At 38.0% G+C, this 27,211-nt stretch overlaps 3 protein-coding genes across 3 annotated transcripts; 2 read left to right on the top strand and 1 right to left on the bottom strand.

Annotated features, from left to right (window-relative positions):
- The first annotated feature begins 5,209 nt into the window (after window positions 1-5,209).
- Window positions 5,210-12,165, top strand: LOC122020040 (pentatricopeptide repeat-containing protein At5g11310, mitochondrial-like). Its single transcript, XM_042577749.1, has 3 exons — window positions 5,210-7,246; window positions 7,510-7,596; window positions 11,819-12,165. Exon 1 carries the CDS (start codon window positions 5,295-5,297, stop codon window positions 7,143-7,145), a length of 1,851 nt encoding a protein of 616 aa, XP_042433683.1. The 5' UTR covers window positions 5,210-5,294; the 3' UTR covers window positions 7,146-7,246; window positions 7,510-7,596; window positions 11,819-12,165.
- Window positions 12,166-17,895: 5,730 nt separating this feature from the next.
- On the top strand, window positions 17,896-20,368 carry LOC122018814 (F-box protein MAX2-like). Its single transcript, XM_042576230.1, has one exon. It carries the CDS (start codon window positions 17,899-17,901, stop codon window positions 20,197-20,199), a length of 2,301 nt encoding a protein of 766 aa, XP_042432164.1. The 5' UTR covers window positions 17,896-17,898; the 3' UTR covers window positions 20,200-20,368.
- Window positions 20,369-21,817: 1,449 nt separating this feature from the next.
- Window positions 21,818-26,360, bottom strand: LOC122018815 (O-fucosyltransferase 8-like). Its single transcript, XM_042576232.1, has 10 exons — window positions 25,762-26,360; window positions 25,588-25,677; window positions 25,394-25,490; window positions 25,029-25,108; window positions 24,858-24,946; window positions 24,259-24,379; window positions 24,029-24,172; window positions 22,822-23,156; window positions 22,507-22,747; window positions 21,818-22,230 (listed from the first exon to the last, which is right to left on the bottom strand). Exons 1-10 carry the CDS (start codon window positions 26,002-26,004, stop codon window positions 21,925-21,927), a joined length of 1,746 nt encoding a protein of 581 aa, XP_042432166.1. The 5' UTR covers window positions 26,005-26,360; the 3' UTR covers window positions 21,818-21,924.
- Between the last annotated feature and the right edge of the window lie 851 nt (window positions 26,361-27,211).

Raw genomic sequence — 27,211 nt, forward strand, 5'->3', positions numbered from 1 at the left:
AAAACTTTCAATTGAGTTAATTATACTTTCAGCTTCACTCTTAGACTTTGCATCATCACAAATATTATATAATTCTAATAAAGCACTTCGCACTTCAAGAGCCTGAAATCTAATAGCTTGAACACTTTTAATACGACTTTCCCAACGTGTGTTTGAAAAAGATTTGACAGTTAATCCTTTCACATTATCAAGTAAAACTTTCCATCTTTTAGGAGAACTTGAAAACAATGTGTATATGCGTTGCACTACTCCAAAAAAAGAAACAACTTTAACACAAGAATGTGCCATATCACTAAGAGTTAAATTAAGACTATGACAAGCACATGACATGTATAATGCTCTTGGATTTATTTCAAGCAACCTCTTTTGAACTCCTTGGTGTTTTCCTTTCATATTAGAACCATTATCATAACCTTGACCTCTAATATTTTCAATACTAAGATCAAGTGATTTTAACACATTTTTTAATTGATTAAAAAGTCCAAAACCAGATGTATCATTAACTTTTTAAAACTCTAAAAAATACTCTTCTATCTTCACATTGTTAGATGACATATTAAAACATCGTACTATGAAAGTCATTTGTTCTTGATGACTTATATCTGGAGTACAATCAAGAATTACTGAAAAATATTTTGCCTCCTTAATTTTCTTAATGATAATACTTCTAACATTATCAGCTAAAAGAGAAATCAACTCATTCTGAATTTTATGACCAGGATAATGATGATGAATTTCATGATTTTGAATGTGTCTAATATGATCTTGCATCACAACGTCAAATTCAGCAATCATTTCAATCAATCCTAAAAAATTTCCATTACTTTCTTGATATAGTTTCTCATTAGATCTTCGAAAAGCCAAACAACGTTTAGAAAGACATTTTACAATTGCTAATATTCTTGTAAGAACTTGTCTCCAACGCTCTTTTTCTTTAGAGATTTCTTGTTGTAGATCTTTATCTATTGTTTCATTTTTATCTAATCTCATTTTTAATTCTTTCCGAGAGTTCATATTAGTTATATGTTCAATAGAATTTTCATGTTCTTTAAGTCGTTCACTGATATGTTTCCAATCTCTAAACCCATCATTTGCTAAAGAACTTCTATTATTTTCAGATTTAAATAACTTACAACAAAAGCATTAAACTTTATCTACATATTTACTGTATACCAACCACTTTCGGTCTCTTACCTCTCCATTACTTAATTTTTTAAAATGAGTACTTGAAAAATGTCTAGAGTAGTGATCAAAAGGAAATATGAGATTCATTTCTCTTATAGGCCCCTTTTCAACTAAAATATTATGTGCATTATTATCAAGATTATCCCAATTCCTTGGATCATATATATCAAGTGGAGGAATAAATTGTTTATCAATATTAGTATTCTCATTATCTACTACATTAGTAGCATTTTCATGCTCTCTTAAATTATCTTTATCCTCATTAACATCATGAATTTCATTAGATTCATCATTAACGTCATAAATTTCATTAGACTCATCATTAATGTCATGAATTTCATTAGACTCCTCATTAACATCATATATTTCCTTAAATTCATCTATATTATCCCTATTTAAATTTTCTATATTTTCATTAGAACTTGATCTTTTAATAAAGAATTTATTAAGAGCACCTCTTTGTGATTCATTTAATTGTTCTATTCTTTTTTTTTCTTTTTTCACATCCAGAAATATATTTTGCATATTATAATGCACAAAATTACAATAATTGCAAAAGTATAATTTAAATAAACTGAATAAAATTATAATTTAAATTAACTGGAATAAATGCACCTGGAAGAAAAATAGGAGTAGATGACAATCCGCAACTGTCGCAACTCGCAAACCTCCGCAACGCAGGCCGTAGAGGTTCAAAATCTTCAGGTGCAGCGTGCTGTGTGCAGGAGGTGCTGGAGTGCTGGTCAGCTGATGTAGCCGTGTAGAGAAGAGGTAAAGGTCGTTGTGACACCGTCGCGGAGTCGCCTGTAGAAAGGAGAGCAAACAAAAATGAAAAGAGAAGATTAAAAGAAAAGTGAAGTAATTGTAAAAAAAAAATCTAAGAGAAAAGAGAAAATACGAGAGCGTCGACCCTCGGCAAAAATATTTGCAGGATAATGTGTTAAGAAAATCAGAGCTTTTATTGATAACTTCAAAGCATCTCATGAAATGACACAAGGGAAGAAATAGTATTCTTAGTTTCTCAACAATCCACACCACTTTTTCGTGCAATCTGACAAGTATACAATTTCAAACAAAGTTGTGAGATGAATATTAGTGGTAGAAAACTAGAAATACAAAGCAAGATGCTGATGCTGAACACCAAGAAACATGATATTCAAGAAGACTAAGCAGAATCAATCTGATCATGCCAGGAACAATGAGCAGTCTGCTATCATTCTACTGATAAATGAAGAAATAACATTTTTTTTCAGGTTAATCATACATCTGGCACCCCCTTAAACAGCTTGCTGCTTGTCTGCTTGTGTTGTGCAGACTACAGTTGTGCGGTGACGGCGGAAGAAAAGGTGCAACAGTAGGAGAGCGTCAGCACTTGGCAGAAATTGCAAAAGCCTGAGGTTTGAGCTTGTCTGCTTGTGCAGTTGTGCGGCGGCGGAAGAAAAGTGAGCTTGTCTGCTTGTGAAATTGTGTGGCGGCGAAGAAAAGTGCAGCAGTATTAGGACCGTTAGGTTTACTTTACAAAGTCTAATTCTTAAAACAATATATATATATATATATATATATATATATATATATATATATATATATATTAAAAGTTATGATTTGTGGGCCCCTCCCAAACTTGGGGCCTGGTCAATCGCCCAGGACGGTCCGACCTATGGGCCGGGGCTGCTTATAAAATATATCGATTAACTGCTACCATATGTAAAAGCTACAAAGTAATTACTACAACGTGTTTAGGGCGAGTTTAAAATTTGGATTTAGAGTTTACATTTGTACGAGTTACCGAGTAGCTGCTACAACATGTAGAATCTATCTACTTAGTAGCTACTACAATGTGTTTATTAGGGTGAGTTAGAATTTAGGATTTTTGAATACTATTATATCAAAATATTATTTATCAACTTAATCAAAATTATTTAAATTTTATTAAAATCACTTTAAAATAATTGTAAAAACTATTATGTAGTTACTACAACCCTAAATCTTAAACTTACCCTAAATACGTTCTAACAAATATTGGATAAGTTTTACAGGTTGTAGTAGCTACTCAGTGACTTCTACACGATGTAAATCTTAAACTTATCCTAAGTACATTGTAGCAATTACTTCGAAACTTCTACACGTTGTAGCAGCTACCGATAGTTGCTACAATAACATTAGATAAAAGGGTTGGCGACCGTCATTTGCGTTTTCATCATATGAGTGTCCCATTTTTTATTAAAGGCAAATGAGCGTCTCTTTTAAAGTGATATGTCCAAAATATCTTTACATTATCAAATCATTTGGTCGTATAGAAGCTAACAACTAGCTTCTATAATTATAGATGCAAACATCTAGCTTCTACAATATGTAAAAGCTAGCAATTAACTTTTACAATACATTGTTTGATCATTCGATCATGCATAAGCTAGGCTACTAGCTTCTACAATTATGGAAGCAAGATGCTAGCTTCCACAATTATGTTTGCAACCCTCTCATGACTATCCCACCATTGAGAGAGAGTTCAGCAGGAACACAAATTAGCAACTGCGTGGGCGGGCGTATGTAGAGATGATGAAATCTCTTATTGAGTTTCGACCTCCCAACCACTATAATTATTATTCCATGCACATACCAATTGAGCTAACCTTAGGGGCTATAGTTTCTACACGTTGTAGAAGCTAGATATTAGCTTCTACAGTTATAGAATCTAGTTGCTAGTTTTTATAATAGTAATTTTATATCATTTTCATTTTGATTTTTTGAGTAATAACATGATTAAAATAATATTTCAACGAGTAAATCAAATGATGAGAACTCTATAACACTCATTATATTTTAAATGAACATAATTTAATTATGATCGAACGTGTAAAAGTTAGCATGTAGTTTTTACAATGTGTAACACTAAATCTAGGGATATTTTAGGATAAGAGATGTTTATTTGACTTCTTTTTTTTTTAGAAGAAGGATGTCAATATTATGGTTCTATTAATGTGGAGCGTCCTTTTTATTTTTTATTTTTGTACTATTGTTTTTTTTTTAAAAAAAAAGGAATCCATTTCATGGTTCTCTTAATTTCGGATGCCCTTTATATTTTTACCTATTTTTATTTACCAAATATTTGATCAATTTTGATAAATACATTTTATTAATGATCACATATTAGACCACTTGTCACATGCTCGTTCAGGATATTGTGATTTACCTTCCTCGTGATAATCTTGAATCGGGTGCGACGAAGGCACTGGGGACAAACGATTTCACCTTTTTCCACATATTAGACTAATATGTTCCAGGACTATAATGCCACGGTTCTATTTATAGTTATAGCGTATTAGACCAACATTATTAACCTCTTAGAGGGTGTTTGGCTGAGCTTATAATTAAACTCTCTAAAACAACTTATAAGTTGTTTTGGAGCTTATAAGCTCTTCAAATTTGTTTGGTATTTTTTTTTTCAAATAGCTTATAAACTATCAAAATAAGTTATTTTAGAGCTTATAAGCTGTTTTTAAAAAAGTATGGAAGACCCTATTTTTAAAAAAAGATCTTATTTTAATAATTTATTTCTCTAAAATATCCTTATATAATTTCATAAATCTCCATCTTATCCTCCATAAATCTTTATAAGTCTAATATCTTTTTATCCCCGTCGACTTTTCTTCCAATGTTGTGTCATCTTCTCCGCCAACACCTCTTTATAATTTTCTCTCCCCCAGTGTAGAAATTCGCCCAAAACCCTCTATTAATAAAAATCTCAAAACTCTTATTATATCCTTTTTGGTAATTTTATTAATAAAAAGATCTTATAATACCAAACACATCAATATCTTTAAGTTGATTGTAATAAGTTTATCCAAATACTTTAACAATTTATTTTTAAAATAAGATCTAACAATTTTTAAACTTCTAAAACAACATATAAACTGTACGAACTTATAAACTATTTTTAATAAATTTATCCAAAAACCCTCTTAATCCTTTTAAGCCCTTCAACCCTAACAATCACCCCTAATATCTAACGCCAAGAGGGTGACTGCGCTGCTCACTGGGTGAATAAATTATAAATACCCCTCTTTCTACATCTACGGCCGTCTGGCTCCCAACGTCACCCACGACTCCGTATGCTTCCTCACCTGCTCCGGCGATGCATCGTCGCCTCTCTCGTCACTCCCAACAGCCGCCTCCTCCCCCTCCGCTCCCTCTACTCTGCCTCCGATTCTCCATCCCTTGCTTCCTCGCCGCTCTCCGCCATCTCTAGACATCGCACGCGCCGCCCTTCTCGACCGATCCCAAAAGCCGACCCCGCCGTGCCAGATCTCACGCGTACGGATCTATTGCCGACCCTCTCCACAGAAGAAGGCCACCGAGATGACGCTGCCACCGTCGCCCGACTCCTCCGGACGGCCACTGATTCCTCCCAACTGGAATCTCTTCTGCTCCACTCCGGCGTTGCCCCTTCGGCCCCCATCCTTTCCTCCATACTCGGCTCCGGCGACCTTTCTTCCAACGCCATCCTCGCTCTCTACCGTTGGGCTACCCCCCAACTTGCCTCTCCTCTCCTTGTCACCTTCATAGATCGCCTCGGCAAGTCCCGGGCTTTCGACTCCGCCTGGTCTCTTCTCCTTCACCACGCTCCTCTCCCTCTTTCAGCCTTTTCTTCCCTCTTCCGACGCTACGCCCGCGCCGGAATGCCCTCCGCTGCCATCCGCACCTTCTATTACACCCGGCGCCACCCAGAAGCCGTTTCCGCAGAAGATGGCGCCTCGGATCCCTTTGAGCTCCTCATCGACGCCCTTTGCAAGGAAGGCCACACAAAGGTAGCTGCGGAATTGCTTGATCGCACTAGACAGGACGCCACTGCACCCCCTTCAGTTCGTGTTTACAATATGCTGCTCCATGGCTGGTTCCGATCTCGGAAACTGCGCAAATCCGAGAAGCTGTGGGATCAGATGAGAGAAGAGGGAGTTTCTCCCACGGTCGTCACCTATGGAACACTCATAGAGGGGCTGTGCCGCATGCGCCGCCCAGAACAGGCCCTCACCCTACTGGAAGAGATGAAGACTGCTGGGATTCAGGCCAACCCTCTTACGTGCAATCCGATCATTGATGCATTATCCGAGGATGGTAGATTCAAAGAGGCTCTTGGGATGCTTGAAAAGTTCCCTCTCTATGGTGTTTCTCCCAACATCTACACATTTAATTCCCTGGTGAAGGGTTTTTGCAAGCGTCGGGACCTTGCTGGCGCCAGCAAAATCCTGAAGATGATGATAGAAAGGGGCATTATTCCATCTTCGACCACTTACAATTATTTTTTCAGGTTTTTCTCCAAGTTTGGAAAAATTGAAGAAGGCATGAACCTCTACACCAAGATGATTCATTCGGGATACTCTCCAGATCGACTCACATACCAGCTATTGATTAAAATGCTGTGTGAGAAAGAGAGACTAGAGCTGGCCGTACAGCTGATAAAGGAGATGAATAAAAATGGTTTTGATCAAGACTTAGATACGAGTACCATGTTGGTGCATTTACTATGTCGAATGCGTAGGCTTGAGGAGGCATCTTTGGAATTTGAGAGTATGATCAAAAGAGGGATTGTGCCGCAATATATTACTTATCGGATTCTTGTGAGAGGACTTAAGAGGTTGGGAATGGCTGAAGTGGAAATAAATGTTAGCAATCAGATGAACTCAGTGATTCGCTCTACAAAGCTGCCAGATACTTTTTGTGAAAGGGAGAAGGATGATGTTGCTGAGCGCAGAAAATCCATCTTGAGGAAGGCTGAGGTGATGTCGGATGTTTTAAAAACACGTAAAGACTCAAAGAAGTCACAAAAATGGAAGAGCTCAAATGAGACACAAAAATGGAAGAGCTCAAATGAGATTGCTGAGGTTAGAGCAAGTAAATTGATAACCGAAATTAGAAGAAGAGTTCATGCTGAGCAAAGTTGTGCCACATTTGACTGCTCATAAAGCGCTAAAGTTTGATAATGAGGATTATCAATTTGCTATTACATGGAGTTCTCTAGAAGCCGTGCAATTGAATGCTTTGGAGTTCAGACTTGATTCATGTGGTGAAGTGCCCATTCCTCTCCTTTAACTATGCTTCTACTCTGATTATTGCTAGTTGCTTTCTCTGCTATGAAAAGGCTCCTCTAATATATTATTCCAAAATAGTAAAGTGCTACTGTTTATTACTTAGATTATGCTAAGAATTTTGTTGTTTCCCATGTATAAATCGAAGATAACAGAAAGTAACATGAGTGATAAAACATCCTTTGATGAAATGCAAAATTTGGATGCTGATTGAAGTGATTTATGCTATATTTATTCTCAGGACTTGTTGGCCAGGTTCATTATCTGAAGCATCTCTCCGCGATCAAACTCGCCATTCTTCCCTAGGGTTCTATGAAGAAGTTGATATGTAAGTTCCACAAGCCCTCCAAGTCAACTTTGTGAATATGTGAGGTCATAAAAGTGCACCAGGGAAAAATCCCAGACATGACACATATTTATGTGAGATGAAACCACATATACCATATTGCTTATCCTTTTATGCATGATTAATGACCCACAACAAGATTAGAGATTTACATAAATATGCTTACCTTTATCCAATTCTGTGGAGTATCTTCTTTTATTTTTTTCATAAAGATATGCTTTCCCCTCGAGCATCTTGTGAAATTATTGTCTTTAAGAGTCCCCTTCTATATAGCAGAAATACAATTCACATATGCCAGAAAAAACACTGTGGATCTTTTTTTCAGTTAAGGTTGTATTATATAGAAACCTAAAGTGTTTTTTGCATTTAGGCTACGTTTGGTAGGGTGTAATCTGCCTTGTAATATAATCAAGATTACATTACAAGGCTGATTATTGTGTTTGGTTTAACTTTAAACTTGTAATGTAATGTAATCTCGATTACAAAAGGTAGTGAAGTTTTGTAATCTGGATTAAAAAGTAAATACTATGTAATCCGATTACATTACGAGATTACTGCTTAACTAAAATTTGAATGCCAAATATACCCCTAGTCAGCCGCCGCCCCCCGCCACCGCTTGTCGCCCGCCATCGGCAGCGACCAGTGGTGACAGCCGCTAGTTGCCGGTGGCTGCCGCAAGCTTCGATAGAGGTGCGGCGGCCCGTCGGTAAAAGTCGCAGGATATTTTTTTCATTTTATAATAATATGAATTACATTCCTTATAAAAAATAATGGACACCAAACAAAAGAATGTAATCACCCTTGTAATCAAAGATTACATACATTATATTACCAAACGTAGTAATGTAATCAAGATTACATTACATTACATTACAAATTTGATTACATTACAAGTTCCATTACATTGCACCCAACCAAACGTAGCCTAAGTCTCTTGTAATTTTTTGGCAAAATTTTGATATAACACACCCCAGTTTACTTTTTGTGCAAATATTCTTCTACTTTGAAAACTTCAAATGGCGCACATTCTCTTTTGTTTTCATACATAGAATACCTTCCTCATCAAGGTGTTTTGTGCCTAAATTACCTTGATGGCCAACCTATCCAGCCTGATCCATTATAAGACTCCAAACCATCTTGATATCTTTTACTAAATTTAGACTCTCTAGAATTATAGGAAGATATATTAGGTCCTTGATGACCAATTTGAACTGTCTTGATCACCTACAAGGAGGTTCCACTTTCGGAACTTTTTGTTAAACATCTAGTTCTCCTTGACGCCAAAACTTCATCCTCTAGGAGACTCCACTTCCTTAACTTGTGGCAGAAGCTCACTCTCTGGGACTTCATACTCTTGCCAAACATCTCAACTCGTGGACTTTCATGAACCAAACTTGGCCAAATTGCACCTATACTTATTGTGAAGATCTTGCATTTGCACATATGACATCATATTAATCAGATTAATTCATCTCATTATCTAACTTCAACAATATGCCAACAGTGTTGCCAGCCGCATAACCAACTCAACTCAAATATGATTGCATCAACAACCGCTTCTTAACTCAAGCTTTTTAAAGGTAGATAGCACCACAATCTCCTCAATTACACCAGCATAAGCTTCTAAAAATACCACTAATCTAATTAAATACAATTAAACCAAACTATACTATCTATAAACTTAGTTCAGGTTCAAACATGTTAAAAATAAATATAAATCAAGCCTAATTTGTATCCACTGATCCTAATCATCACCATGTCTACTTGATGGGATCCACTTAACCCTTAATCCATTTTCATTCAACCCTTAAAACTTAAAATGTTGGTTCAATTGGCTAATTAGAAGGGGAGCCTTGGCATAATGGTAAAGTTGTTGCCATGTGACCAAAAAGTCACAGGTCGAATCCTGGAAACAACCTCTTGCAAAAAGCAGGATAAGGCTGTATACAATGGATCCTTCCCCGGGGCCCCACATGGCGGGAGCTTCGTGCACCGGACTGCCCTTTTCAATTGGCTAATTAATCAACTAGGAAATTTTTTAAAAATAATTTAATAATGCAAGATTTTAAATAAGATAAAATTTAGTACCTACCATTTGCAAAGATTTTTTTTTTTCATGTTCTAACTTCTATAATGTCAAAAGGTCGTGCGAGCAAACAATGAGAAAATTATAGTTTAACAAGATCGTGTCAATCTTGTCCTCCTTGTGTCTTCTCTTAGTTTTGGTTTGGTTGTCAAAAAACAACTAAAGTTTAACACGATGCTTGATTAAGTTAAAAAATAATTCATTTATTTTGCTATCTAGTTTAATTTGAAAGAATATTTTTTTAAAATTTTTAATTTAATTTTATTCACAAAATCTTGCATCTTAAATTTTAAATTTGATTGAGTTGAAGTAGAGTTGAATTTTTTTTTTTTCATTTAAAATAATTATACTTACAAATTAAATGGGTATCTAGATGCACGAAGCTTCTGTCAATACGGGGTACCGAGGAAAGATAAAACCACAATGAGTTTTCTTACAAAATTAAATAAATATAATTAATAGATCCAATATAGTATGACCCTTCTTCGGGACCCATATTGGTGGGAGTTTCGTGCATTGAGCTAGTTTTTTTAAATACAAAATACAAAATTCTAACTTAAGATTAAAATATAATATTCTATATCTCAAATTGTAATTAGTCAATTCATCCCGTATCCAAAAGAAGCTCATCAACAAGCAACTCACCAAGTATAGTAGGATCTCAAAGAAACATAGTAAATAATAGAAATGATGAACATCTATTCACCAGTTTGAAGGGAGTGTGGGAAAACATATTTTTGTATTCATGGATAACCCTAAAATATTCTATGTATATGATAGCATAGTTTGCTTCTTTAAAAGTGTATAGTTATTTTTAGATAAGTCTCTTTAAACAAAGTTAGAGTTTTTAGGATTTTTTAAAGAATTAAGTCATACTATCAATCGGTAAAAGGGGTTAGCATCTCATGTATTTGACAAGTTTTAAGTTATACAATTTTTAATTTTGATAATTATGTTATTATTAATAATTCAATTAAATAAATATGGAAACTGTACTGACATGATATAATATGGAACCAAAATATATCATTTTAGTGAAAAGACCAAGACTCCTACAAGATTTGATATTTCAAAACTTGGGATGAATGACAATTGCACTAAATTTGAGTGGTGACAAAAATATCATGTAGCAGAATATGATTAAACTCTCAATTTAAACTCCAAAACTTTTTCAACGACAATTTGATTATCACTATTTTCTTCATAGAATTTTATTTGGCCAAAACTACAAACTCTTAGGAACTTAGGAAGAAATTGTTAAATAAATTCACTAAATTTTGTAAACAAAGCCTCAAACTCACAACATGGGATTGGAGCTTTACTGTGAGTACTTAGAGGCAATTTGATATTATTATTCCAAGACTCTCTCATGCTTCCTTCGATATCTCAGCTATTGTGATTCTAAAAAAGACTATCATGGATAACATTGGATGAAGAGAATTCATTGCCTTTGAATCCTTTTTTTAAAAAAAACTTTTTAGGTCCAGCTTCATCATGAATCATGATGATTGTTGATCATACTAAAATAGAATCTGCCTTTGACACTGCAGAGCTCATAATTCTCCCTTAAATGTTTGAATTAGGTGTTAGGAGACATTCCATTTAAAACAATGAGAAAGAATTGAAGGACTAGAAAGTCTTGTTCTGATATCAAAATTTTTAGGAAAATTGAAAGAAGATAAAGTTTCTACGTAGGATACAAGAACTAGTAGTGAAGGGAAAAAAAATGGAAAGCTCACTTTATTAAAATTGTCCATACAATTTGCTAGGGAATGCCTCCCATTTATAAAATAGATAAACTATTCTTATCATAGCCCATTAACATAATGCTTGATCGACTATATAAGCATGCAGATCCACTATACATCTTAGACATGAGAAATCCAGAAATCAGTAGTAGGACTAACTCTGAAAGAAAATATAAAAATGGATAAACTCACTAGCATATGTTTCCATAGGAAGTTAAACAAAAACAAAATATTCCTTGCTAAATCATAATATTTTGGGATTCAATGCATCCACAAAGATGATATACAGTTTTCAAATTCAGGATGAAAGTTTACTGAAAATATAGATACGACAAAAGTCTGAATTTTCCATTTTTGTCTTGCCTGCCAGACTTTATCCAGATCAAGTTGAAGAGTGAGTGAAAATGATTCTTGAATTCTGGTAAGTTTGGCTGTGTTTATCAGCTTCAGAAGAGATCATTATCCCAAGAAACTTGCTCGAGAGGGATGCCCTGTATCAATGGAGGCCTTTGTTGTTTGGTTACTAACACATTATTATTGTTGTTGTTGTTGTTGTTGTTATCTTTTATTCAGAACAGAATAAGGGAAGAGGTATGTAGAAAACTTTTCAAATGCATGTAATTATCTAGTGGGTTCAAATCACAGAAATAACTTTTTGCAATGCAAGATAAGTCTGTGTATAATAGACCTAATGTGATTTGACTTTTCTCTAGGACCTGCATTGGCTTCATGCATCAAACTGTCTTTTTTTATGGAGGTTCTCTCATATTACTAGTGAGATCTTTGGTCTATTTATTTTATTATATTGCTGGCTACAGTTTGTTTTCGTCAATGCAAGTCTCTCTTATATAACTGATGCATTTACTTATCTATGATATCATGTTATTGGCTTTTGTCTTTTACAATTATTTCCACAATGAAGGTCTCTTCATTTGTATTGACAGTCGATTCATTCATTGATTACTGCATTCATTACTACTGTCGTGGTATGTTGTTTTATGCTATCTTATGCACTTGGATATGAACAACTATCTGCTAACCCTCAAGTTTGTATAATAAATTATTTGTGTGAAAAGGAGAATAAGCTTATTTCAATCAAACATCCATATGTTAAGTGAGATATTGTTGTTTAATATTAGTCGGACAGTTTGGACTATCACTTGATTTTTCCTCATGATGGTCTTATCAGGCCCATGCCCAGGACTTGCTTTTAGTGTAATCTCTACTTAATTAATTGATAGTGGCATTAGTTGCTGGATAATGGTGCGTGTCATTGTTGGTGGACATGGCCTCCAGTGTGCCCGACTGGAAAGCACAAAGGTTAGCGGACAGGTTCCATAGCTGTCCTTTTTAGGTACTGCAACTGCATTGTTTTTCTCTTGTAGATAAGAGAAGGACATGTAGATGGGGCCATCAATCATGCTGCGGATAAGGACACTTGATGGATCAAAGTAAATGCCAAGGGAGGAGGCTTGGCTTTTCCCCCCTCAGATTCTGCTTCTTCTTCATGTGGATGTGCTGCTCCCTTTCAGACGCACGAAACGGGACCATCTTATCCACACCTAAACTTCACTTCACTTCCACGTGCTCAACCATGCTTTTGCTTTAACGCAGTTCCAGATGATGCAGTGCAGTGGAGACTGGAGAGGTATGCATCTACTTGCCTATTTAAATTCATTCATTTAATCACACACTTTCATCCTGCTTTTATCTCTGTTTTTGCTAGTGCATTTCCACAGCACCTCGACAGAGACATCATTTAAAACCCCCATCTTAGTTCATTTGGTTCTAAATCTAGAGAAACACTGGGCATGAGGCAGGGACTTGAATGCTGAAGTAGTAAAGGGGATTGAGTCAGTGCAGGAAGTGGTTTTGTCTGCCAATGGCACTCAAAGTGGAGGTAGGGACAGGAATAGGAATATAATGAATGGGAGAAGATGAAGAAACGTCGAGTAGGAGTGGGGCTGTGATTGGGACTGGAAACTGGGAGGGTTAGGAAAGGCGAAGACGAGACCCCGCATCTCATATCATCTTTTCCACTCGTTGCAGTGCCGTGCAGCATTCTCTTCCAGCTTTTGCCCCCCAAAAACTTTCCACCCCATGAAGATAATAAAAAAAAGGGTCAAAAGTTAAATGGGGGTTTCTTTTTTTCCAAATCATTAAAAATGACGCACACTCTACTATTCAGTCTTGTATTATTATCCAACTGTCCTATTGTTATCTCTTGCCTAAAACTCTTGTTTAAATCTAGAACTTGTAACAATTATGATTTTATAGCTCACATGTATTAGAGCATCTATAATTTTATATATTTTTTAGGTATATATATAAACCAGTATTCTGCTCATGTCTTGGCTGATGAAATGTTAGATTTGAAAAAGTATTCGAGATATGACGTACATGTACTCACATGATTATCATCATTCTCTTTGTGTATCAACTATTAGATGTGCTATGGTTGATTATCCATCTTTCATATGAACCACAGGAGATTAGGTATCCACCAAACTCTATCACCAATGTCAAACAATCACCTCCTGTACTGCCTCTATGCCACATGTAGTTGAACATCCTATTTGGCTATCCTTCATTTTCTAGGGATCAGCTTCCTCTAGCCTCCAATGTAGACCAAGCTGAAAGGTGCGTGGATCCACGAGCTATGGATCTTCATCAGCATAGGACGTCTCCCATTTCAAAACTGCACGTGTTATCATCTCCTATCACTTTTAGTAAGTGATCAATTATAATGAATTTGATATGCCTTTTTTCGTGAGTCTGTTGACTAGATAGATTAATTTGATGAATTTATTCACCTTCTTTAGACTTTAGCGGTTACAATTTTATAATTACTACAATACATGCGTAATCTAGTCAATATTTGTAGAAATTCACATTGTAGCAGTTATGAAACTAGAACTGCTACAATTGTTAGTAACTATGAAACTGTAGTTGTTAGAATGTGAATTTGAGATTCACGTTATAACATATATGAATCGTAGCTATTACAATGTGGATTTAACTTGTTCATTTAACATTCATATTGTAATAGCTACAAAATTGTAACTATTACAACATGTGTAGTACCTACGATTTCGTAGCTGTTATAATGCGTTCGATCGTTTTAAAAATTATATGGGAGATAATAGTACTGAACAGTATTAGAGGACAGTTGGATAACTAAATGGAGCATCTTTTTAATAAAAAATCAAAGTGGGCCCTCTTTGAGTTAGCATCTTCTTGTTTTTTTTTTGCTAAAAACACACACACCAAAGATTCATGTTATAAGAGCATCCAGTAACACTAAATATTTCTTCTAAATATTTGTGGTCCTCACGTCTACATCATCAATCAAATATCTCACTCCTCGAATATCCCAAATATCACAATCAAATATTCACTCAATTAAATATTTATGAGTCTCACCTACTAAATATCTTATTCTCAAATATCTCAAATTATATAATAAAATATCTCACTAACTATTGCATGCCACCTAAACTTAAAAAAAATAAAGTAATCATTGCCCCTCGTGGGGTCCACTTGCATGTCACCTAAAATGAAATCATGGGACATAAAGTTATGCTCGGTGATTTCTATTCACCTCTCAAATATCCCTCACATATTTGAAGAAATATCTCCTTCAAATATCTCCATTGGAGAAGCCCTAACACATTATAGTTGATATAATTTTTTAAAATAAAATTTAGTATCCTATTTCTAATTAACTGTTGGGTCCTTAGCTTAACATGGTATATTTGGCACTTCACCTCCTCTCTTAAGGTTTATTTCATGCACGTCTCGCTTTGTTTTTAAGTTGTTGATTCACGATGCTAATTGTAGTGCTACAGGCTTAGAAGTTTGCGGAGGATAGACCCAACGTTGCGACCCTGGCTCAATCAGTATCTTGTGGGATCCCTCTTAAGTCTTTGAAATTAGAGAATCTTACTTAGGAAGGTGACATGTAGGACCCCCTCAAAAGACTTGCGAATAAATATCGGCTCTTTGTCGAATTGTGTCATCTTTGGGCACTATGTTATTGAGAACCTTGTGGATCCTTTTCTTACCTACTATAGGCTTTATCGACAAAATATGAATTTCTTAGATGGCCCAAAACTAAGAAATTCTAATTAGAGTCCTCAAAACTACTTTCTTAAATGTGACATTGACCATTTTCGAGCCCAAGCCAAGAACTAGGGATTTTTGAGGTAGCTGTAAAAGAGAACCATTGAGACTTCAAGAGCGCGTTTGATTTAAGATATCATGTATAATTTTGATTATATGATTATCAGATAATCATAATATTTTTAAAAAATTGGTTAATCTTGAAATTACGTAAAACCTCATACTTTCAACATAATCACATTTCTAATTATATCCTCCATTTGATGATGTAACATACATGCTCTATTACTTGAGAATCAATTATTACTTGAATAAAATAGGAATAAATAATATAACCTTTATTAGATAATCAAGATTATCACCCATAACCTTCAACTAACATGCCCCAAGTGTTTTTATTAGTTGATGGGTTTTGCCTTTTCAACTTGGCCATAGTTGCTTGAATTAGCTTTCCATTTTCGTGTCCAATTCAAAGTTGTGTTAGGAACGACGATGATCCATGAATAAATAATACACATTTCTTGTAGGAAAAAAAAATACTCACAACTCAGATTTGTTAAATATAAAGTTCAGTGTATGGCCAATTACGATATTAATTTGAGCCCCTTAGATATGGTACAATGGTAAAACATTCAAAGGCATGCTCTCAAATAAAAAAAAATTCTTCACACCCTTTAATTACTTCATAATTGGCTATAAACTAATTCCTTAATTTACCACCTTTCACAGAATCTATAGATAGACTTTAATGGTAAAACATTCAATAGCAATAAGAGGATCAAAGTTTAAATCTCAAATGAGATGTACGTTTTGAAAGTCTACTATTTCTGAATGTCTATAAATTGTGTTTCGGATTACCTTGATAAGTGAGTTAAAAGAATATTATCTACCTCCAAGATTAGTTGGACGAAATTTGAACACTTGAATTGTAACAAAAATGAAAGATAATTGATACAGGAGGTAACTAGAGGATACCACGTAGTTAAGGGGAAGTCAACATAAAGTTGCTTTTCGACTCCATATTGCCCTTGACTCCATGGGGTCTCCGACTTCATGTGGTCCCCAACTTCATGTGATCCCCAACTCCATACCATCCCCGATTCCATATGGTCCTCGACTCTATGTGTTCTCCGACTACATACCGTTCCCGACTCTAGGTTTCTCTTATCCGAATTAATATACTCGACTTCTGACAGGTAAGGCGTTGAGCCATTGCTCATTGAAAATACGGACAACCATTGGCGGAGCCAGCCCGGGTGATCTACCCGGGCTATGGGCTACGAGCGCTCGACGATCTGAGCTAACTTCCACTATTTCTCATTTTCTTTTTCCTTTCTTCATAGTAACTCCAAGTTTTTTTTTCCCTTTTACTGCATTGGTCAACCCGGCTACAGCCTGAGTGCTTGTGAACCTGGCTTCGCCATTGCAGACAATGTAGCCATATTTTTGGAAGAACATGAAAAACGCAGTCATTTAGCCCTGAAGAGGCGAGTAACATAATCATTTATTTCAAAAACATGGGTAATATAAGCACGGATCTCAAAACACGTGGAGAACGTGAGAGCACATTTACAGCTCCATAAAAGATCGTCTGCTCTTGCATATGCTTTCTATTCTTTTCCATTCTCCTATGTTATAAACTTACTTGAGCGTCCAAGTGGCTACGTCGGGACACTCTGACCGTCATTTTAACCATCTCCTTCCGTATTTCTTCTTTCCAGACACTAGTGAATTTCTCCATAAGTCCTCATTATCCTTGAAAGATTGACGACTTAATCAACATCAATTCATCGATAGTTCATTCATCCTCTCACGAAGGATCAATAGTTAATCACAATTCTAACTGAACTTTATTTTCAGTCTTAGCCTTACAATATATATGCATAGTGAATCATCCTAACTCCACTATCCACTCTTTAAATGACGTAATAGAATAAGTTTCTACAATGGTTATTATAAGATGACACTAGACCTTCTCATGATTAAAAGCTAGGGAACTCTCCCCTCAACCAGAGCTCATCTAGATCAAACAAATCCTTGATCTAGATTCTCTCTACTACCCAAGCAAACTACCGACTACCGAGTTCTTCCTCACTACTTACCTTTGTCATTTCAATTGTTCTTGTCTTATTTTAATTTATTTTTTATATTTTAAATATATGCCCTAATTATGACCCAATTGAGCCGGTAAGTTGCGGGTCAAATAGTCCGGCCGGAATTATACCACCGCCATATGTATAATAAATTAGAATAAAGGAAGGGAGGGATTTTATTTATAAACGTGATGGGCGGGCAAAGTCGTAATTATCCACAAATCCATGGCGGAAGATGAGAGAAATCCGATCGCCATCACATGTCCTCCTCGCCTCCATCCTTCCTCTTCAATTCGACCTCCCCTTTCCTTTCCGTCGTAATCCAAATTCCTTTAAAATAAACACTCGATTTCACCTTCTTCGATCGATCCTTCCTCCTCCCTCCTACCGCTCGATTCGCAGTCGCTGCGACGCCCAATCGATGGCGGCGGGGGCGGCGGCGTCTGCCACTCACGTCCATGACCTGCCGGAGCCGATCCTTGCTCAAGTCTTTTCCCTGGTGGAAGACGTGCGCACTCGCAACGCCATGGCGCTCGCCTGCCGCCGGTGGCGCGGCCTCGAGCGCTCCACCCGCACCGCCCTCGCCCTCCGCGGCCACGTCCGCTTGCCCTTCCTCCTCCCCACCTGCTTCCCCTCCGTCGCGCACCTCGATCTCTCCTTCCTCTCGCCCTGGGGCCACCACCCTTTCCTCTCCTCCCACCAGCAGCAGCAGCACCACCACGATTTCCCCGACGACCATGCCGCCCTCGTCGCCGCGCGCCTCGCCCAGGCCTTCCCTTCCGTCTCCTCCCTTTCCGTCTACGCGCGCGATCCCTCCGTGATCGCCGCCCTCGCGCCTCTCTGGCCTAAGCTTCGAACGGCCCGCCTCGTCCGCTGGCACCAGCGGCCCCCCAACCTGCCCCATGGTGCCGACCTCGCGCCTCTCCTCGAGGCCTGCCCAGCCCTCTCCGCCCTCGACCTCTCCCAGTTCTACTGCTGGACCGAGGACGTCCCCCCCGCACTCCACCAGTACCCCCTCACTGCCGCCTCCCTCACCCGCCTGGATCTGCTCTGCCCCGCCTCCAACGAGGGCTACCGCTCCTCCGAGCTGGCCGTCATCGCAGCAGTCTGTCGCAACCTCACTCACCTCCTCCTTCCCTGCGTGTTTAATCCCCGGTGCATCGAGTTCGTCGGCGACGACGACCTCCTCGCTCTCGCTGCCGCCTGCCCTTGCCTCTCCCTCCTCCACCTCGTCGATCCGGCCACTCTCTCCCCCGCTCGAATCGATTCCGATGCCAACGAAGATGCCGCCATCACAGGGCCCGGCCTCGAGGGGCTCTTTACCCGGCTTCCGCACTTGGAGGATCTCGCCCTAGATCTCTGCCACAATGTTAGAGACACCGGCCCGGCATTGGAGGCCCTGGGGAACAAGTGCTCCAAGGTCAAATCTCTCAAGCTCGGCCATTTCCACGGCGTTTGCCATGGCTTGTGGCAGCACCTCGACGGCGTCTCCGTCAGCGGCCACTTGGAGTCTCTCTCCATCAAGAGCTCACCCGATCTGACCGACTCCAGCCTCGCCACCATCGCCCGCGGATGCCAGAGACTCTCCAGATTGGAGATCCACAAATGTCACAAGGTGACCGCGGCTGGGATAAAAAAGCTGGCCAGCAAGCTGCGCTCCACGCTGGTGGACGTCGCCATCTCCGGCTGCCAGCTCCTCAACGCCACGAGCGCTCTGCGTGCGCTGGAACCCATCCGCGACCGCATCGAGCGCCTTCACATCGACTGCATCTGGGCATCTTCTGAGCTGGATCAGCTGCCTGTCGAGGAAGAAGAGTCGGATCCGGAGGAGGACGACATGGAGGCTCCTGACCACTCGAGAAGCAAGAGGTGCAGGTACGCACAAGCTAATGATGTCGAGAGCTTCGAGAGCGCCAGTTTCTGGTTTCGGACGTGGGAGAGGCTCCGGCGGCTGTCTCTTTGGATTCCCGCCGGAGAAGTACTGACCCCGTTGGGCGACGCCGGGCTCGAGTGCTGCCCGCAGCTGGAGGACATCTGCATCAAAGTGGAGGGCGACTGCAGGTTGTGCCCCAAGCCTAGACAAATGGTGTTCGGATTGAGCTTCCTCTCTCGCTACCCTACCCTGCGGAAGATGAAGCTGGACTGCGGCGAGGCCATTGGATACGCGCTGACGGCGCCCGCCGGCCACATGGACCTGAGCTTGTGGGAGAGGTTTTACCTCCACGGAATCGGCGAGCTTATCGGCCTTTACGAACTCGACTACTGGCCGCCGCAGGACAGGGAGGTGAACCAGAGGAGCCTGTCGCTCCCAGCCGTAGGTCTGCTCCAAATGTGCGGCAGCCTGAGGAAGCTGTTCATCCATGGCACCGCCCACGAACACTTCATGAGATTCTTCCTCGATATTCCGGTGCTGAGGGACGTCCAGCTCCGGGAAGACTACTACCCGGCGCCGGAGAACGACATGAGCACCGAGATGAGAGTAGACTCCTGCAGCCGCTTTGAGTCCGCCTTGAACGACAGGAGAATTCCGGATTGATCGCAGAATCATCGAAGAATTCCATCTTGCGAGAGTATACAAGGTACACACGCCCTGTTCGATGCTTGTTGTTTTTCTGCCCTGTTGCTTAGTTCTTCCCCCTTTTTGAATGCCCAGAATCGACTATGTTTGGTTTTGCATGCCATGAAGCTTTCAACATGTTGTATCATATTTAACCAAACTTTTACTAAATTCCAAAAACAAAACTTCATCGACAACAATCGCATCAAGATTGATGTAAGCCATGGAGGCCCAAGGATTTGCACAAGGGGACATTTTAGGTTAAGCTAGTGAAAAGGGATTTCCGACACACATTTTACTTTCTTTCATTCCAATTAAGAATCATAGCATTTGGATTCCTATAAAAAAAAAATTGTTCAATTAGAAATAGGGCATTTTAATTAACGTGCAAAACTTTTTCATTCTTTTACATATTGGAGAGTGCCTTGAGGTCACGGGTTTAAATTATAGAAATAATCTTTTGTAAAATGTAAAATAAGACTACGGATAATAAACCTAATATGGTTCAAGCCTTCCCCAATTCAATGTGTTGACTGGATCTTTGTACGTTGGATTGCTCCTTTATGTAGTACATGCAAAATGTGTTTGATTTGTTTGCTAAATACGGGCAATTTTCATATACTATAAGAACATATTATTATTATGAATGTCAATAATGCTATATTCCATCATTATTTAATTGATAAATATGATAAATTCTCATATCCATTAAGTTCAAAGAAGATTTGGTTAGCAAGTCTAATGACCAAGAAGGATTTATATAATCGATCTCACTTAATGGATAATATTTGGTTGTTAGAATCGTCAATTTGGGTTAGGTTCGTCAAATTGGTCCACCCCTTGAAATAATTTAAACGAGTTGTGTTGAAACTTTATCAACTCATTTAAAAATGGATCTAAATTGATCAATCAGCATTGGTTGTAGGCAGGTCGGTCAGGTTGAGAAGGGCTACGGTGATATATGTATTTTTTTTAGTAAAAATTATAAATTTTTTTTTGTGTCAATTACGTTGGCTAATATGTATGAAATCAAGAATTAAAAATTTTATTTATGAAATGATCAAATTAAATGAATTATAGGAATTGTTTAATATATATTATATTTTATGATAAGCTGATCCATTTAACACGCAATCCACGTTAAATTTGGATTGGGTTGTGGATTTTTCATCCTGCTAGAATAGCAAGTCAACCCATGACTGACAGCTAGATTGGATTGGTTGTTGTAAGAACACATTATAAATGCCATCATTATTTGATCATGGAAATACAATTAAAGACATAACAATCTAATAACAATGTAAAGATGAGATGACATAAAAGCTATCCTTCATCAAAAGCATAAATGAAGAACTTACTTGTCTTGGATGTGCTAGAAGTTTTAGGTGTGCTCTCAGTCTCAGTTGTGTAGCTTGACTACAAAGCTTGAAATACAGTTTGGCTCAGCATACTGAATAACTAAGTTACATTTAACCATCACTTCAACAGAATTCATAAAACATCAATCTTCCTTTGTGCCAAGGCAAAACAAAGGCAAAATATATCTAAAGACAACACAGAATTGTCGCAGATTTCAAAGTATGAGAAATCAATGGTCTAGAGAGACAAAAATTTGTTAGTCCTTTATTGATGGTATGGAAATAGAAGTTACAAATGAGGTGTCAGCATGGAATCAAAAAACATAGAAATCTCAGGTTCATCTTTTTAGTATTTGCACATACACCCGGGGGTCCTTGGTAACCTGTAGATGCTCCTACCTTTACGTCGGGCGATGATTCTTTGGTTCTCTTGAACCATCTTCCTCACTCTTTCTCCGAAGTCATGCCACTGTATTGTCCTATTCTCTGACAAAATCCGAGCAAACCTCTTCTTGTTCGGTCGTATTGTCGGAGCATGGTCTCGGCCATGGTATATTCGATAACCGTTTACTAGAGATGAAAGCTGGCTTCCAGAATCAGTCATGGCAAATACATCAGCAGCCGCGCATGCTATGAAGTCCAAAGCTGCTAGCTGCATTAACACACTAGCGTTTAGCTTTTGAACTGAAACAATAATGCTATGTTGAATCATATTATCTTCTTTAGATCAGTTTAAAGAAATTGTGTACATTCTAGCAGAACTTAAGATTTTGAGATTTTACGAAAAATGATCAAACTTAACACTGTATAAGAGCATGATGTCAAAAATTGCTAGTGCGAGTAATTGGAACAATCAACCCATTCGATTTAGAACTAGATGGTGTCAGAATTGGCCAAACAAATATACTTGACAGAAGTGAGTACTTACCTGTGAAGAAAAATTCTTGAAAGGAGCAAGTTCACTGGGAGTGAGAACATCTTCTTTTGTGATCACATTCGGATATAGCCTTGTAAACGAAAGCATTCTAGACCGACCTCCGTAAATACGAGAACCAGCTAGATAAATATAAGTCCTACTACTATAACCAAGTGCAGTGAGCATAATCGCCGCTTCTTCGGGCGTCAATGGGCATTTCCCCAAGCTTCTTGACTCTTCTGGAGAAAGGGAGCTGCACACCAACATCCCAAACACAGGATTAGAACTTGACATTAGTGAGGTAAACAGAGCACACATACAACTTACTTATTGTTCTTAATTTGCATCGTAAGAGTGGGGAAGTGAACTTCCCGATATGCTTGCAATTCTTTCCTCTCTTTTTCGCCACCATCGAAGTCACAAAGAGAATAGGCCACCATATCCATTTCAAATCTCATATGCATTGCAAGATATTTGACAGGGCTTGTAGAAGTATCGTTTCTCCTTACTGGAGCATGAGGCATATGCTTCCCAAGTAAGTGTTCATCCAACATATTCAGGCTTGAATTATATTTACGGATTCTCCTGACCAATAAAGAACCAATCTCCTGAATTCTGGGGACATACTTTAATGCATGGAAATTGCATTTGCACCTTAATTTCTGATCAAAGGAAAGCAAGTCAAAATATGCATTCATAGATTTAATTTAGAGTACATTTTCTTTGCAGAATAGAATTGAGAAAGAACAAAATAATTATTCTTGGAAATGAAGTAGAATAGGAATGAGAAAGGTATATATTCCTTAGTTTTGTTCATTCTATTGAATGTTACCTTTTCATTCCTTCATTTGATTTGCTGAAATTAAGTGATAGAATACTTTCCTCTAGACCAAAATATTCTTACATCTATAAATTTGCAAATTTTATATAAACGTATTTTCTGATAAGCAGCAAGTAGAGTAACTACTGATGTCACAGTAAAAGCAAGATGGAACCACTCATCAATTTCCAATTGAAATAGGATTTACAGAAGTACTTGTTGTTAAAGGGCAGCTCAATGCACGAAACTCCTGTCGTAAAAGAATCTCAAAAAAAGGTCGGAGCACATTGAGTCCATTGTACACAATTTTATCTTGCATTTTATAATAGATTATTCTTACGATTCGAATCCGTGACCTTAAGATCACATGATATTAATTTTACTGCTGTTGTAAGACTCCCCTTCAAGTCCTTGCTATTCATATCCCAAAAATATTTAGGTCAAATATCACTTTCAAAATAAGTTCCAAATTAATAAAAAAATGAAGATACTCATATAATGGTGGAGGCAAACAAATAAAGTTATACTTCCAAGTAAAACCACCAACTTCTATAAACCAATTGTTAGATAGTAGCAAATCCTAATGAGCTTGAAAAACAGACACAAGAGGTTGCCACCCAAAAGAAACAAAGTCATAAGATGTTTTTATGAAATTTTCAAAAAAAGTTGAAAATCAAATGCATGATGAATCATAGATAAAAAAAAATGATATACCTGAAGATCCAAAGGTAGAGGATCAAAGGATAGTCTATTTCCAAATCCATAAAAATGGACGACACCATTTTTTAGGAGGAGAGGAAATACAACTCGCAGAAAATATTCAGGTGTAGACTCTTTCCTGATATCATTGTCAGTGATCTGGCCAAAAAAACAAAAACAAGGTTCAGAATGAAGGATAAACAGGTAAAGTAAATTGTATGAAGCAGTTAAGAAAGCGTACGTACTAAGCTTCCAATAGCTTCGATATCAAGTGATTGAAGGTGGGAAGGCAATTCTTTCACAATATCCACATCATTCTTCAAATAGTTCATAAAGAAATCCTCATGATATATATCGCCAAACTGGCTGCAAAAGATATTACGAACTCTTTTATAGTGATTAACCAGAAATATAATCAGATCTATTTTGCTCGCATCTGTATGAACATAATTAATAACTCAACTTCCCTAGTTCAGAAAACTTCTTGAACTTCCTCTAATTATTAAATGTCACACAACTCATTACTAACCATTTCTTATTTTGCTTAAGTAGATGAATGCATCTCTAAAGCCAATATATTATACTTACTCAAATTGAAGTATTAAATTGATGTTGGAACGAAAATGGCATTCTTCTTTAAACTCTAATGGTAAACATTCTTGTATTACTCTTTTTCTCTTGAGTAGAGAATGTGTTGAGCTTGTAGTTTTCTCAAGGTTTTACTTATCATTTACAATTAACCCACTAAATGAATGAAGCAATAAGCATCTGCACAACAAAGAAACAGTCTAAATAATGCCTATGATATCTTGGGATATGACAAGCTATTAAAAACAATACGAACCTTGTATCTTTCCAGACACTGCTATACAGGAAGTTGGGGATAACAAGATAGGCGTTGAGGAGGGCAGCAACTGCGACAGCGTTACAAACCTGTCCAAGGATAGTAAATTAGCACTAAACAAAAGAATCACCCTGATCATTGTCAACTTAAGCGGATAATCGAAAGTCTTACCGCAACTCGCTGTTGGTTCAGACCGCCATTTGCGCTCACCAATATATAACCAGATCGTGTCCTGGTTCGACCTACAACAACTGCAAAATGCATACAAGGAATGAATAACAACATATGCTGAGATTCTTTCATGCAACATTTGTCAAGAATGCACTCAAGATAAGTTAAGAATGATCATAAGCAAAATAACCATTCAAACAAAAGTTCTTGATTCTTTCTTTTTCATTTCTGTCTAAAGCACATTTATAACTCCAAAGAAGCATTCAAAGTATTTCAGCAAACTCAAAATGAAGACAAAATCAGAATCAAATTTCAATATCAAGTTCAAAAAGTTCTCTCAACTAAAATAACAGATAGAAACTTGCCTTGAGGAATCTGGTTTCCCTGATCAGAACAAGATCTCCAAGTAGATGTTTGATTATTTGGTTCCTTGAATAGCTCGATTGAATCATGTATCTCATTCTATTGCAAAGAAGTGCCATATCAGATGAAATTCAACAACAATATATGAATGAGTTATGAGAGTGATCAAATTTGTAGATTTAAAGCTGAAAAATACCTTGGAAATAGCCGCAGAAGCCAGAGCTAGTAGCCGTGCGTACATAATCTTTTCTGCCCTTTCCTCAGTAGGGATTTCACTCTTGACATTCTTCAATAATGCACGTATCAAATGACCTCATCAATTCCACGAATTGGATTTGATCTGAAAAGGGCAAAAAAAGGGGAGGCAAACCTGCGGGACGATCCACCGCCTTCTCTGGAGAGATCCCCGGCGGTGGAGATTGAAGTGATGGATGACGGTGAGCATGAGGGAATCGAGCAGGAAGAAGGAGCCCATCAGTCCGAACACAAACAGAACCATCCTCAGATGGTTGCAGAAGAGAGCATGCCTCTTCCCACAGCCCACGTTCTCGCCTCCCTTGGCCGCGTAATACCTCCCAGCGGCGCCGCCCTTCTTCGCCGCCTCCTTCCCCATCGGAGACCCTGGCTCTCGCCGATTCCACCATCGATCTGACTCCTTTTAAGCCCTGGCTCGCCCATCGCGGAGATCGACCTACCCGTAGTTGGTTTGGCGGAATTCAAATCTCGGAAGAAAGGAGGAAAAAGTAGGAATTGTTTATTTGCGATTCGGGCCGGGCAGGGTGCTGGTGGCGATGTCGCTGTTGCGCGTACAATCGGTCAACTGAAGGCGACGGGGATCGAAATGAAGGCGGCGTGGGGAGGAAGGGAAAGGGGCGGACCACCCGACGGGACCGGGGTAGGTAGGTAGATCGCCACCAACTGCGACGTCGGCCCGCCACCTTGCGCCTCTCTGCGTCCTGGGAGGTGGTTGCGACCGCAGGTGTCCGTGCGCTGCGGAGTGCGCAGGAGCTGCGTGCGCACGCTAGCATAGTGCGCGGCTAGTCGGCTGGTGGGTTGGGGGCGGCTCCAACGTCCGGCATTTCTAGCTCCAACGGTGGAACCACTCTCGTATTCCGCATTGATCGACCGTAAAACAATTTAAACCGATTGAATTAAAATTTTATAAATAGATAGATTCAGATGAGCCGATCCATTTGAGCCGTGATTCACATGGGTTTATTTACGGAGTGAAAAAAAAAAAATCAAATTTAATTAAAATAAAAAAGTCAATAGACTTTTAGATTTAGATTGAATTTTTTGAACTGACTAATAAAAAAAATTGATTGGTATTTAAAATTATAGAATTCAAGACGAATTTGAACATATTGCATAATATTTTTTTAATTGAATTTAAACTCGTAATATTTTATTCGATTATTCATAAATCATTCGTGAGTCGAATCCCGACTCAAACTCTAATTCCTTTTACATAAATTTAATTTAATTATATTCAAATTAAAATTTAAATAATTCAAATCAAATATTAATTTAAGTCGTTTTAAATTATAATTCAATTTTATTTGAATCAAGGCTCTGAATAATTTGAATGGAAGTCAAGCTAAAATTTTAGAGTTTAGCCTTTGGTCATTTCGGGCTCAAATTAAACTCTAATTATTTGATGCATTTGAAAAATAATTTAAATTAAATTTTACATATATATCTTTCATATGTATGTCAAGTGTCATAAATTTAGAATAGTACACAAAACGCTCATGGAGTTTGACTCAACGCACAAGCCCTAAAATCCTAAATTTTAAATCATAAACTCGAAATGTACGACT

The sequence above is a fragment of the Zingiber officinale genome, chromosome 9A, assembly GCF_018446385.1.
Source record: "Zingiber officinale cultivar Zhangliang chromosome 9A, Zo_v1.1, whole genome shotgun sequence".
Taxonomy (NCBI): Eukaryota; Viridiplantae; Streptophyta; class Magnoliopsida; order Zingiberales; family Zingiberaceae; genus Zingiber; species Zingiber officinale.

What these genes read in the sequence shown, in the direction of transcription:
- LOC122018815 (XM_042576232.1), bottom strand. Translation starts at nt 26,004, where the DNA reads ATGGGGAAGGAGGCGGCGAAGAAGGGCGGCGCCGCTGGGAGGTATTAC. An exon ending in GGCGGTGGATCGTCCCGCAG is followed by an intron (nt 25,678 to 25,761) that starts GTTTGCCTCCCC and finishes GCATTATTGAAG; the next exon opens with AATGTCAAGAGTGAAATCCC. An exon ending in CTTCTGCGGCTATTTCCAAG is followed by an intron (nt 25,491 to 25,587) that starts GTATTTTTCAGC and finishes TCTTTGCAATAG; the next exon opens with AATGAGATACATGATTCAAT.
- LOC122018814 (XM_042576230.1), top strand. Translation starts at nt 17,899, where the DNA reads ATGAGAGAAATCCGATCGCCATCACATGTCCTCCTCGCCTCCATCCTT.
- LOC122020040 (XM_042577749.1), top strand. Translation starts at nt 5,295, where the DNA reads ATGCTTCCTCACCTGCTCCGGCGATGCATCGTCGCCTCTCTCGTCACT.